This window comes from Eimeria mitis, genomic scaffold (genome assembly GCF_000499745.2).
Source record: "Eimeria mitis Houghton genomic scaffold, Emh_scaff834, whole genome shotgun sequence".
In the NCBI taxonomy this organism is placed as follows: domain Eukaryota; phylum Apicomplexa; class Conoidasida; order Eucoccidiorida; family Eimeriidae; genus Eimeria; species Eimeria mitis.
In genome coordinates, this window is record NW_013576133.1 from 1,716 (window position 1) to 14,549 (window position 12,834).

The 12,834-nt window shown below is 46.1% G+C and overlaps 2 protein-coding genes across 2 annotated transcripts in view; one reads left to right on the forward strand and one right to left on the reverse strand.

The window, feature by feature from the left end:
- EMH_0023350 (excision repair protein rad15, putative) overlaps window positions 1-4,074 on the forward strand; it is a gene marked incomplete at both ends in the record, with an annotated part of 5,664 nt that extends 1,590 nt beyond the window's left edge. Inside the window, 8 exons of the mRNA XM_013502121.1 lie at window positions 155-246; window positions 662-848; window positions 1,366-1,448; window positions 1,992-2,138; window positions 2,334-2,454; window positions 2,674-2,727; window positions 3,089-3,250; window positions 3,466-4,074. Coding sequence (XP_013357575.1) covers window positions 155-246; window positions 662-848; window positions 1,366-1,448; window positions 1,992-2,138; window positions 2,334-2,454; window positions 2,674-2,727; window positions 3,089-3,250; window positions 3,466-4,074 — 1,455 coding nt within the window. The remainder of the gene's footprint in view (window positions 1-154; window positions 247-661; window positions 849-1,365; window positions 1,449-1,991; window positions 2,139-2,333; window positions 2,455-2,673; window positions 2,728-3,088; window positions 3,251-3,465) is intronic.
- A 4,249-nt stretch (window positions 4,075-8,323) lies between these two features.
- EMH_0023370 (uncharacterized protein) lies at window positions 8,324-9,862 on the reverse strand (the record flags this gene model as incomplete). The annotated part of the gene is given in 2 exon segments (XM_013502122.1): window positions 8,324-8,349; window positions 8,353-9,862. Coding segments are annotated over 2 exon segments (1,536 nt in total).
- Window positions 9,863-12,834: the final 2,972 nt, after the last annotated feature.

Here is a 12,834-nt window from a genome sequence, read left to right on the forward strand (position 1 = left end):
TATATATATATATATATATATATATATATATATATATATATATATATATATATATATGTGTGTGTGTGTTATTACACGATTTATCCACGTTTGTATCTATCTTCCATGGTATGCGTTTTCATGTACTTTTGTTCGTTTTTGTTTTTTCCTTCAGGCGTTGCTGCTGGCCCTTCAGGTCACGGATTTAGAAAAGTTACTGCCTTTGACTCTTGTCGCGGATTTCTGCACTCTTGTGGGCACCTACTGGTAAACCCTAAACCCTAAACCCTAACATTGCGTCTGCGGGCTGGGGGGGAGAAGATGGGTTGAGGCTGGAAGGGCAAATTGACAAAGGAAGAGATGCGGGGTTTAGAGTTCACGGCATAGGGTTTAGGGTTTAGAAGTCTGCGTTTAGCTCCTGCTGGCTCTTGTTAATTGTTTGAAGACGTGATCTAGGGTTTTATGGTTTAGGGTTTGCTGCGGAGGTTAGGGTCGAGGGTTTGCCGTTTCGGGTTTAGGGTTTGCGACTTAGGCGGATATGGTGTGAGGCTTAGGGTTTAGGGTTTGTAGTTTACGGTTAAGGGTTTGTTGCGTATGGTGTGTATGGCTTGGAATATAGTATATAGGATTTGTGGTTTAGGGTTTAGGATTTCGGGTTTACAGTTTATGGTTTGTTTTTCAGGGATGGGTTTATAGTGATCGTAGACCCTTACCCTGAGGCCTCGGGGCTGCACGACCCGCTGCTGCAGTTGTGCTGTTTAGATGCCTCGCTGGCAATGCAGCCGGTATTGAAGCGGTTTAAATCTGTTATTCTTACATCCGGCACAATCTCCCCTCTCGAGCTCTATCCAAAGATCCTCGCATTCGTTGTAAGTCCTAAACCCTAAACCCCACAAATAGTGAACCCTTGCGGAGTTCTAAACACAAGTTAAACCCTATACCCTAAACCCTAGTTGCTAACCCGCAGAGCTGTCGGCCTGCTGGTGCCATGCTGAGACACCCTAAACTGACACGTAGCGCGGAGGGGAAAGGGTTTACGCTCGAGGGTTTAGGGTTTATGGTTTAGGGTCTAAGGTTTGTGATTTGTTCATGCAGCCCCTGATAGCGGAGTCCTTTCCCGTCTCGATGGAGCGAGCCTGCTTCTGTCCTATGATTGTTGCAAGAGGCGCTGATCAGGCATGCAGCCTAGCTAAACCCTAAACACTAGCTAAACCCCAAACCCTAGCTAAACCCTAACGGCGAGCTCAGCTCCACCAAACGGTGCACAATTTAGGGTTTGAATGCGAGCTGCTCCTCCTGTTTGAAGTGCCATGAGGTCCGCGACCAATCTTGCGCCTTGAACAAGGGTTTAGGGTTTAGGGTTTAGGGTCTAGGGTTTATGTTTAGGTGCCGTTGACGTCGAAGTTTGAATACCGTCACGATGTCAGCGTGCTGCGAAATTATGCAAATCTGCTGCTCGATTTATGCAAGTCGGTGCCCGATGGCTTGGTTTGCTTCTTCCCCTCCTACGCATACATGGNCTGCTGCTCGATTTATGCAAGTCGGTGCCCGATGGCTTGGTTTGCTTCTTCCCCTCCTACGCATACATGGAAACAGCCATGTCTTACTGGTATGCTCAACGGTTTAGGGTTTAGGGTTTGGGGTTGAGGGATTAGGGTCTAGGGCTTGGGGTTGAAGGTTTTGGGTTTGGAGCCTAGAGTATAGGGTTTGGGGTCCAGGGTTTGGGGTTTAGGGGTTGGGGATTAAGGTCTGCGGTTTGGTGTTTAGGCCTTAGGGTTTGCGGTTTAGGGTTTGGGGTCCAGGGTTCACGCTTTACCGTTCAGGGTTTAGGGTTCAGGATTAAGTTGAGGGCTTAGGGTTAAGGGTTTGTTGGTCTTGCGGCTCTTCCGAGACGATCTCTAGTTTGGAGACCGAACTGAAACTGAGGTCTGAGCAGAGACCTGCGGGTGTTTCTTCTCAGTTGCAAAGTAGGGTTTATGGTTTAGGGTTTAGGGTTTGCGGTGTATGTGCAGGTACGAAAACGGGTTTTTGGCTCAAGTGCTGGAGCACAAGTTGGTGTTCCTCGAAACCAAAGACGTCGTCACCACAACCCTTGCCCTCTACAACTTTAAGAAGGCATGCGACTGTGGTAGAGGGGCGGTTTTCTTCTCAGTTGCAAGGTAGGGTTTACTGTTTAGGGCCTAGGGTGTGAAGGTTCGGTTCATACCGTCCCTTGTATTTCAGACAAGGGCAACATGGGGGTCTAGCAAAGAGGAGACTAAGAAGTCCGCTGGGTCGTGTCAGCACGTAGCAATCCATCTTAAAAATTTAGGGTTTAGGGTTTAGCGTTTAGAATTTAGGGTTTGTGCGATTAGGGGCAAGGTTGCGGAAGGCGTCGACTTTGACCGCCACTTCGGGCGGTGCGTGGTGTTGTTTGGCATTCCTTTTCAATACGCCCTGTCGAGGGTTTTGAAGGCCAGGCTGGACTTCCTAAGGGTCAGCTAGGGTTAAGGGTTTAGGGTTTAGGGTCGGAGTCCAGGGTATTGGGTTTAGGGTTTGGTGGTCGAGGCGTAGCGTTCGTAGGGTTAAGGGTTTACGGCCTAGAGATTCGCGTTTGAGGTACTGGGCTAGACACTACGAAATAAGCTCAGAATTTGTGGCTAAGGGGGTAAGCTTTAGGGTTTAGGGTTTAGGGTTTGTGCTTTTGACTCTTAGGAAAGGTATCAAATTCAAGAAAGTGAATTCCTAACCTTCGATGCAATGCGCCAGGTAACGTGCGGTGCTGCTGCTTCTGTTGTTGCTGTTACTGTTGCTGTTGTTGCTGCTGTTGTTGCTGCTTGTGTTTGCTGCAATGTTGCTCTGGTGCTGAGTTTGCGGTTGCTGCTGCGAACGCGGATGCTAGTGATTTCCCTCCTGCTTCTGTTGTTGCTTTTGTTGCATACGTCTCAAGCGGAACTTTAGCTTCGGAGCTTAGTATTTAGTTTTTAGGGTTTAGGGTTTCTACAGAATTTTCGGTCTGGGGAATTCCACATTTCTGGTTTAGGGTTTAGGATTTCGGGTTTCGGGTTTGGGTTTCCGGGTTTACAAGTTGTAGGGTTTAGGGTTTAGGGTTTAGGGTTTTTGCGTGCAGGCTGCACAGTGCGTGGGCAGGGTGATTCGGTCTAAGAGAGACTTCGCTTTAATGGTTTTTGCGGATGCGCGTTTCTCCCGCCCCGACAAACGAAATAAATTGCCCCCCTGGATTACTCGCTACTTAGATCAAGCAAACCTCGCACTCAACACCGAGACAGCTGTACGTAAACCCTACACCCTAAACCCTAAACCCTAAATTTGGATTACTCGCCATTTANAGATCAAGCAGACATTGCATTCAATGCCGAGACAGCTGTAACTACACCCCGCAAACCCTAGTGCCTAAGCTACACCTTTGTTTTGTGCTATTATCTTAATTATTATCTCCATGATTATCTTGCTGACTGTATTATTATTGTTTTGTTTGTTTTTCAGGTGTCTGTATGTCGTTCTTTCTTACGTTCTATATCGCAGCCTGCTGCTGCTTCTGCTGCTCTTCGTCTGGACGCTGCAGCACTGCAGGATTGCCAGCGCTGTTGGCTGCAGGTGTCACGGACTTTATCTCTAGACCCTCAGATGTGTGCATTGGCTCCGCTGCAGCAGAAGCAGCTGCAGCTTAAACAGCAGCAGCAGCAGCAACAGCAACAGCAACAGCAACAGCAGCAACACCAGCAGCAGCAGCAGCAACAGCGCCAGGAACAACAACAGCAGCAGCAGCAACAGCTCAAACGGAAACGCAGCATTGATGCGGGGACGGAAGCAACGCAAAAGGCGAACGCTGCAATCAACACAGCTTCTGCTGCTGCTGCTACTCCTGCTGCTAAGGCAACGAATGCTATTCCTGCCACTGTTGCGGGTAAAGATGGAAACACAGCAGCAGCAGCAGCACCAACAGCATCATCAACGACACCCGCAACAGCAGCACCTCCCACAGCCTCACATTCTGGCAATGGCCATGGAGCAGCAGCATCCGCTGCACCTGCTGCTGCGGCAGACGCTGCTGCTGCTACTGCAGCAGGACTCCAGCAAGGAACTGCATCGTAACTTGCGTTCATATCACTGCAGCAACAGTAGCGGCGGCTGTAGTTGCAGCAGCAACAGTTGCTGCTGCTGCTGCTGCTACAGCAGTCGCATATGTCAGGTGAAATTTTTGATTGTTTGTCAGAACACTGTCGAATTCCTGTATCCAAATATTCATTATTTTGTATCAGTAATGTTAACGCTAACGGGGGCCCCCGATTCAAGAAGGAGCCTCCTTGGGTAGCAGGTGGACCCCACGGGTACCTTGGGCCCCCCCCAAAAGCCCCCGCATAAAGAGGGGACCCCAGGTAATGGGGGCCCCAAGGTAATGACTGGCTCCCAGGTAGCAGGGGGCCCCGAGGGGTAACGGGGGTCCCCCAAGGGTTAACAGGGGGCTGCGCTGCTAGGGGTTACGAAGGGCCTCTACGCCATAGGGGGCCCCCAGGTAAGATGGGGTAGCCCTCTGCTGTCTACCTAGCCAAGAGAGAGTTACGCGGAGGGCCCCAGGTTTTAGGGGGTCCCCTTGAGGCCGCCCAGAAGAGAAAATGAAGTCGGGTGAATTACTTGTGCAGTTGATGGTTTAGCTGATGCCGCGGCATCGCAATCGATTAGGGGTTACTGATTACATATCTAAGTATTGAACGCCAAACACTACAAACTCTAAACCCTAAACCTCAACAATCTCAGGATCTCCTCCGTGGGGCAGCTTGGTGCTTTACATGAGAGTGCTGGCAGTTCTAAACCCCAAACACTAAACCATCGTCGCGCTAAACCATAAATAATAAGCGCGTTAAGCCCTAAACCCTCGCTGCGCTAAACCCTAGGCTGTTGCCGCGTTAAACCTTAGTAGACCTCCCGGTTAAATCCTAATCAGTATGCACTATTTCCTCCCCCGAACCTTAAAGCCCTAACTCTTCGTACCTCAAGAGCCTAAACCCTCTCAACTCTAAAGCCTCTGAACAGTATGCTCTCTGAAACCTACAACCCCGAAACTCTCTACTACGCCCCGTAAAGCTTCCAATCCATCTGAACCCTAAGCTCCCTAGACCCTCTAGAACATCTAAGTCTCCCAAACCCCCTAATCCCTGGAAACCATTTAAAACCCCGAGGTCCCCTTAACCCTTTAAACCCTCTAAACCCCCGAAACCCTCTAAAACCCTCTATATCCCGTAAACCCTGTAACCCTAAACTTCCTCAGTGGGGGTAATGGGTGACTGCCGAGAACCGACGAACCTGTGGAGACAGAAGAAAAGAAAGGCAGAGGAAAAGGAAGAAAGAGATAAACAGCAGGGAAATGAGATATGGATATAAGAGAAGTAACAGGCGCAGAAGAAATGATGCAGAAGAGGCAGAGGAGCCAAAACAGACAAAAGATATGCATGGAGGCTACAACGCAATTTTAAGTTCAATCAGATTAAATGAATGTAATTAAATTCCTGTCGGATGGCTTGTGTTTGTTTTCGTCAATCCGAAATATAGACAAAATAAAAAAAATCAATCAAATCAATCTAAACGCCAACAAACAAATAAACAATAACAACAGGCAGGCAAGCAAGCAAACAAGCGCGTAAAGAAATTCGTTCGTTTGTCTGCTTCTTCTGCCCCGGCAACTGCCGTTGTTTCTTATCCTGCTGCTGCTGTTGCTACTGCAGCAGCTGCTGCTGCAGCAGCATTATGGAGTCTTAACAAATCGCTCCACAAGACAAACAAAGCAAGAAGCAGTTTGAAAGTTTGTTGTCTCCCTTATATAAAAAACGAACGCAGAAGCGGCTGCTTCTATTTTCTGTACATAATATTCATAAAACAAAATTTACATTGTACTTACACTCATTTTCATATTTCATAATATAATAAATGATTAATACAGTCAAAGGAATCATATTCTATATATGAGCTATATATTATGTCACCTGGTAAAGATTACTGTTTATAGAAAAATACTTATGTAATAGAATAAAATAGATATACAAAAACAGAACGGAATATAATAGAATGGGACAGAACAGGATAGAACAGAAAAGAATATAATATAAATGAAAATAATAGAATAGCATGTAGGGCAATGTAATGCAAAATAATCTAATTCAATGGAATGCACTATCCTGTATTCTATTAGATTACAATATATTACAATACAAGGTCGCATAGTATGAACATAATATAACATATGATATTCCAACATAATATAATCAAATACGCTGTCGTGGATCTCTGCTGAGCTGTTGTCTCTGTCTAACGGTTTCGCTGCTGAGGCGAAAAAGGTGAGAGAGAAAGGAGGGGTATAAGGATACCGTCGCCTTCGTCTCCTTCTAGATGTTATGAGTATTTACTTGCCTAGATATATAATCATAATTTATTTTATTACTTTTTATTTATCTATTTATTCCTGCTGCTAAATGTGGTGCAGCACGAGTTGATTCCATTTGTTTTGGGGCTGCAGCAAAGCATCCTCAGCCTGCGTCTGCTGTTGCTGCTGTTGCTGCTGCTTTTACTGCTGCTGTTGTTGCTGCTGGACCTTCCGCTACTCTCGTTGCTCCGTCCGGTGTTGCTGGTGCTGCAGCTACTGACCCTCCTTCCTTTGCTGTTGCTGCTGTTGTTGTCGCTCCAGCTGCTGCAGCTGTTGCTCCCACTGCTGTTGCGTCTGCGGCTTATGCAGTGGCTGCATCCGCTGCAAATAGTGCTTCCTCTTCTGTCGCTGCTACTGCAGCTTCTGCAACTACTGTTTCCCTAGCGGTTCCTCTGCTGCTTGTGGAGCCGCTGCTACTGCTGCAGCTACTGTTCGTCGTGCCGACGCTGCTGCTGCTTGTGGAACTGTTCTTGCTGCCACTCGCTATCATCAAGCTGGAAGCGTGTCCAGGGCCCTCTGGATAGGATGGGAACAGCTGTTGTACAGAAGACGATTTGTTTGAGGGGAACGAGGAGATGAACAGGTGGTCTGATGTTGTGTCTATATAATTCAAGTGCATTCTGCAGCAGCTGAGCTAGCAGCACATTTTGTTGTGCGTTGCGTCTAATAGATATACCTGGAGCGGGGTGTTTATACACCGGAAGAGTGTCTAATGATGCCTGCCACCATTCATCTTTCTTCGCATTCTTTCCCAATACTTCTGCTGCAACAAACATTGCATCTGTTAGCACCAGAGCAGCGCCAAGCTTCTCTACAACATATTTTGAGGATAAGCCCTCGATGTTTTGTCGCTGACGATGTAGTGTATGTTCCACTAGCTGCTCAAGGTGCCCCATTAGATGTTGCAGATCTTCTGTTTTTACTATCGGTTTCTTTAATATGTCCTGTATACCTAAAAGAGCCCTTAATTCGCTTATTGTTCTCCGGGGGGTTAATATCCAATTCTTACGCTGAAATACACGCACAGATGCATCCTCATCTACTAAAGGAACATGAAAAAAGGGATGCGTACGCAGGTCCTGCCACTGCTGCTGCTGTTGCCGTTGTTCATGTTGTTGCTCTTCTGCTTGTTCTTCTCGCTGTCGTTGCTGCAATGATGGGGGAGGAAGAGGCGAGTAGACGATCGCTAGCGCTACCTCGCCCTAACAAACAACAACGACAGAAAAAAAAGCACAACAAACCAATGAGATGCACAGGCACCGCAAACCATACCATAATGGCAGCAGATGATATTGAAGAAGAAGGAGGAGCAGCCAAGAAAGGAACAAAAACAAAACGGAACAGAAGAAGGCAAAGGAGAAGACGAAAGATAAAACAAATAAAAGGAAATTAAGGACAAACAAAGCAAGAATACGAACAAGAGGAATGTGGACAGGTTAAGATTGTCTTGGGCCTTGCAACCTTTGCACATAAATACGCAGCTAAGCCCTCCCACCTCCATCCCCTACAACACTTGGCACTATTATTCACTTATTTGTTTATTTATTTGTTTATCGATTTGTTTTTTATTTATTTGCTTGTCTTTCTGTCTGTTTGTTTGTTTTGGGTCTTTTGTTTGAGTTAAATTGTTCGGCTAGCTGTTTATTTATTTGCTTATTCCTTTCGCCTCAACAGAAACTCCCTTTTCTCTCTATTCTTTGCCGTTTGTAGTGATTAAATTAGTCATCACCATCGATATTTCTATTTATGATAATTCAAATAATCCTACGTCATTATACTATCCTTTCTACTTATTATATGAAACTAATCATCAACCTATCATGATTTCTTTCTATTTCTACCTACAGCAATATAGTTAATCATCGTCAATGGTGGGGTTTTCCTTTTATTGTGTTTTTAACAATTAAACTAATCATTAATTCGTCATCACTTTCTATTTTGTTCTTGTTTATTANGACGGTTTTTAATTTCTTTGGCGCCAAGAAGATAAGAGCTGTTGGTGTTAGCTATAGGCACAGTGTCTATGAATTCTCTGATTAGTGGTTTTTTCTTTCGTTTGGTTTTTCTCTTTTTTTTAATCTCTCGCTCTCCCCCTTCTTCTATTCCTTCCTTCTCTTTTTCTTCTTCCTTTTCTTTTTCTTCTTTTTCTTTTTCTACAGGGCGCTGACCGATGGGGTTTATAATGACTACTCCTTGAAGCTGTGGAGCAGAATATAAAGAAAAAGCTGATGTTGCTATCGATACGAAATCGCTGCTACTGCTACTGCTGCTGCTACTGCTACTGCTGTTGCTTCTGCTTCTGGTGCTGCTGCTGCTGCTGCTGCTGCTGTTTCTGCTCTCCTGCTGCAGCCTCTCACGTTGTGCAGCACTAAGACCAGTAGAAGGGCCCTCATCACCAGAATCTGCAAGAAGTGTATCTTCTCCTCCTTCCCCTCCTTTTTCTTGTCCCTTTTCCTCAGCGCTTTCTTCTCCTTGTTCTTCTCCCCTTCCCTCCCCTTTTTCTTCATCTTTTTCTTTTGCTTCATCATCAGACAATGTTGGTTCAAGAAGAACAGATGGCCCAACGCGTTCGACCAAATCGATGAAGAGTAGCTGCCTCCAACTCTTCGCTTTCTTTCTTTCTTCCTCTTTTTCTTTTCCTTTTTCTTTTCCCCCTCCATTTTCCTTTTCTGTTTCCTTTTCTTGTTGTTTCCCTTTCTGGTTTTCTATATCCTTTTCTATTCCCGCTAGCACTTGTTCCTCTTCTTCGATTTCCTCGTATTCCTCCTCTTCTTTTTCTGTTTGTATCTCCCTTTCCTCCCCTTCATTTTCTTTTTCTTTTGCCTCTTGCCTTTCTTTTTCTATTTCCGCCTCCTCTTCGTTCTTTTTTGCCTGTCTTTCTTCCTTGCCTTTTTCTTCTGCAGGTTCCTCTTCTTTTTCTTTTTCGTTTTCTTTTCCTTGGTCTCCTCCATATGGGAGATCTAAATCATATATGCCTGTTAGTGATGCTATCCATCTGTTGTAATCCATTTCTTCTCCTCCTATCTCTATATTTGGTCCTTCTGCTAACGTATCCTCAACATACTGCAAGATGTGTTGTCGCAGGCTCTCTGCCTTTTCTCGTTGTGCTGCTGCTGTTGCAGCGTCTGCTGCTGCTGCTGCAGCGTCTCCTGCTGCTGCATCCGTTCCATCACCGGAAGAAGGGCCTAAAAAAAGAAAGCTCTCTTGCTGCTCCCTTAGCTCCTCTTGTCTCTTCTCCGGCGGTTCGTAATTCGCATCATCATCCCTAGAAGTATCATCATCATCTTCATCTCCAAAAAAAATGGACTCTTGGTCCTGTCTTGGTCTCTTGCGCCTGTGCGTTCTTGCTGCTGGTGTCTCTTGTCGTATTTCCTCTGTCTCCTCCCCGCACACCTGTTGAACGAAGCTGATTTCGTCCCCTATCCCCTCTCCTTCTCTGCCTCTCTTTCCTCTTTCTTTTGCCATTGTACTCTTCTGCCCTGCAAGTCTTCTTCTTGCTGCTGCATGTAGCTGCTGCTCTTTGTTTAATGCAATACAATGGGAGAGAAGATAAATAAAGGCAAAAACAGAAGCAAATAAAACAAGGGAGACACTTACACGCCCGCTGCAGCGTCTCCTCCTTCCCAGATCCCCAAATGTGTCCTCTGTCTTTTTCCTTTCATCATCTATTGAAAGAGAATACGAAAAAGGCAAATTAAACGGGTGAGGTGCAACATCATCACCATGCCGCTCTAGACTGGCAGAAGGTACAGACATCGATGCTGTTTCTGTATTGGTTCGGCTCGTTCGCCTTCCTTGTCACTTTTGCTTTTTTTGTCTTATTTCCTTCTTGTGTGCTGTTGATCCTCTTGGTTCGTACTTATTTGTCTGTTTCGTTGCATCTGTCCCGCTCGTTTTGTTCGTCTGAGCCGAAGTAGAGACCCCCCTCGGACCTGGGGATGCAAAGGAGACAGAGAATACCTACAAAGGCAGCAAAAGCAAACTAAACATACAAAAAACAGAAGAAAAGGAAATAAATGTGAACTAAAAAGCTGACAAAAGCAGAAGAAAGGGAGGAAAAACGGGGAGGAGTTACTTGACCGGTGGTCCCCNAACTAAAAAGCTGACAAAAGCAGAAGAAAGGGAGGAAAAACGGGGAGGAGTTACTTGACCGGTGGTCCCCTCATCGCAGGCGGGCGATAGAGCGGGAGCTAGCTAGTACCAGATGTTGCCGTTTCTAGTTAACATTCACGAAACAAATACAACAACAATTTTTTTTATTTAATTTTACATAAACATGACAACAAATTAGCGATTCAACCGCTAAGACCAGTTTCATGCGGTTTGGTTTTTGGGGCTGGCAGTAGTATAAATGCTACAGCACTTCAATGTATCTATATATATATATATATATATATATATATATATGCGTTGCAGCAATAACAAAGTTGTTGCTTTGGAATGGAAAAATTGCTAGAATGCAAGAAATAGCAAAATAGTTAAAATGGAACAGCAAAGTAGTATAAATAACAGGAAAGTCACGGTAGAACAGCACGGGATTCAGAATACAGTTGATAGTATAAACAAAGTAGCCAAGGGGTAATTAATAACAAAACAGTTAGGCTGGAGTAAGTAACAGCAGAGTCAGAATACTACTACTAATCTAAAGACGAACAAGGCAAAATCGTTCAGATGGTGTAAAGAACAAAATTGTTAAGATGGAATAAACAACAACAGATTCACAATAGTGTTGGCAAAGTGAGAGGCAAAATAGCCACGATAGAATAAATAAGGTAATAGCTAACATGAAGTAAATGACAACAACTCAGCACAGGCAAGCTNGCAGTCAAGATCATCTGAACGATGTAAGTAACAGAAAAGCAATATGGTGTTGTTAATATGAATAGAAACTTCGCCAAAATACATAAGAAAACTGTCAGCTAAAAGGAGCTGGTGACTTCCTCCAGTATCAGGCATCCTCGGCACAGCTCTTTAAGGACCGACGGCAGGCGGCAGAGGAAGCTACCTGACATGAGTTGCAATGGACCTCGTTGCAACTAGCGCTGAAAAGCAACCCGGCATGCAAGCAAAACACAGCCTCCTTGGCCCCATGCAGTGATGCTGCACGCAGGTGTTAAACACTTATTTGTCCCCTAGTAGGCAGCTGCTCAAGTAGAAGTACACGTGCAAACTTCGGAGAGGCCATGCTACATCTGCCCCCCACAACCCGCAAGCAGCACACGTTCCTGTGTGCCTAGTTGCCCAACAAAGTATCTTTTCACCGAAGGCCGGGTTCCTGCGGCACTTGGTGCTTCTGCATCTAATGCTGTTGATGTGTGTCGAGAGCCAGAAGGCGTCGGAAAAACCAAACACACTTATATGCCCGAATCCTTATTCTATGACAAATCCGTTGCCAGCTACGGTTCTGCTGCTGCAGCCGGAATACAACCAGCAATCAATGTTCCTCAGCGAAACACGCGTTGGCGGGCAGTAGCATCTCCTGGTGTCACAGCTGCAACAGAAAACCTGCATTCCAGAAGGGAAACCGCAACGAGAGGTCGCAGACATTGCTGCTGCCGCATCTGGTACTGCGGGAGATGCTGCTGGTCCTGTTGTTGCTGGTTCAGAGACGTCAAAATGAGACGAGGGTATATGGCCATCCCCAGTAGCTGCCGTGTTATGTGGGGAGCGCGGACTGTCCGCCACGTTGGGCAGGGGACCACACGAATAGGCCGGAGAAAATGACATTGTTGCCAACAAGGGAACCGAGCTAGCTCCTCTGCTGGCAGCAATGTCTTTGCTGTAGATACGGGAAGGAGCAAGCATCGCAGCGAAAAACTAGATGGCTCTGGAGACAGATGCGCCCATCTACGGGAGCAACAAAGCAATACTTCTTATGCCCTGCGTTGCAAGCCCGTTGCTTGGGCTGTCACCGGTGGTTCAAAGACGGCACGTACATGCTCCTGAAGAATCGCCTCGCGCGTACTACCATCAGAAACCCACGTCAGCTGATCGTTTGATTTTTCTTGGCCTCTGCAAGTTGATACACGTGCGTCCAGGATCTCATTGGCTGCATTTTGGTCCTTTTCTTCTTGACGTTGTTGCCATTCTGTGGGGGTTGTGAGGAAAACTTTCGGCATTTTCCTAGACTGTAACAGAAAACCGATATCAATGGATTGCACAGCGCGCAAGTTCACTGAAACCAGGTCGCCCTTGTTGGAGGGCACTGGTGAATGTTATTTTTCGTAGTTTGTTGCCTCATGTGGTTATGCTTTCTTCAAGAATTCCCACCCGGCTGCAGGCTATGTAGGGAAGCCGACGCTGTGGGCAAACGGAGCAGGCCTCCAACATCCAGGTCCCGCGCCGGGTCAGACAGCGGTTTCTCAGTATAGACCCGGGCTGCCGCGGAACAACGAGTCGACAGGTGCACTATTTTACTGTAAACGTTCTCCCACCAG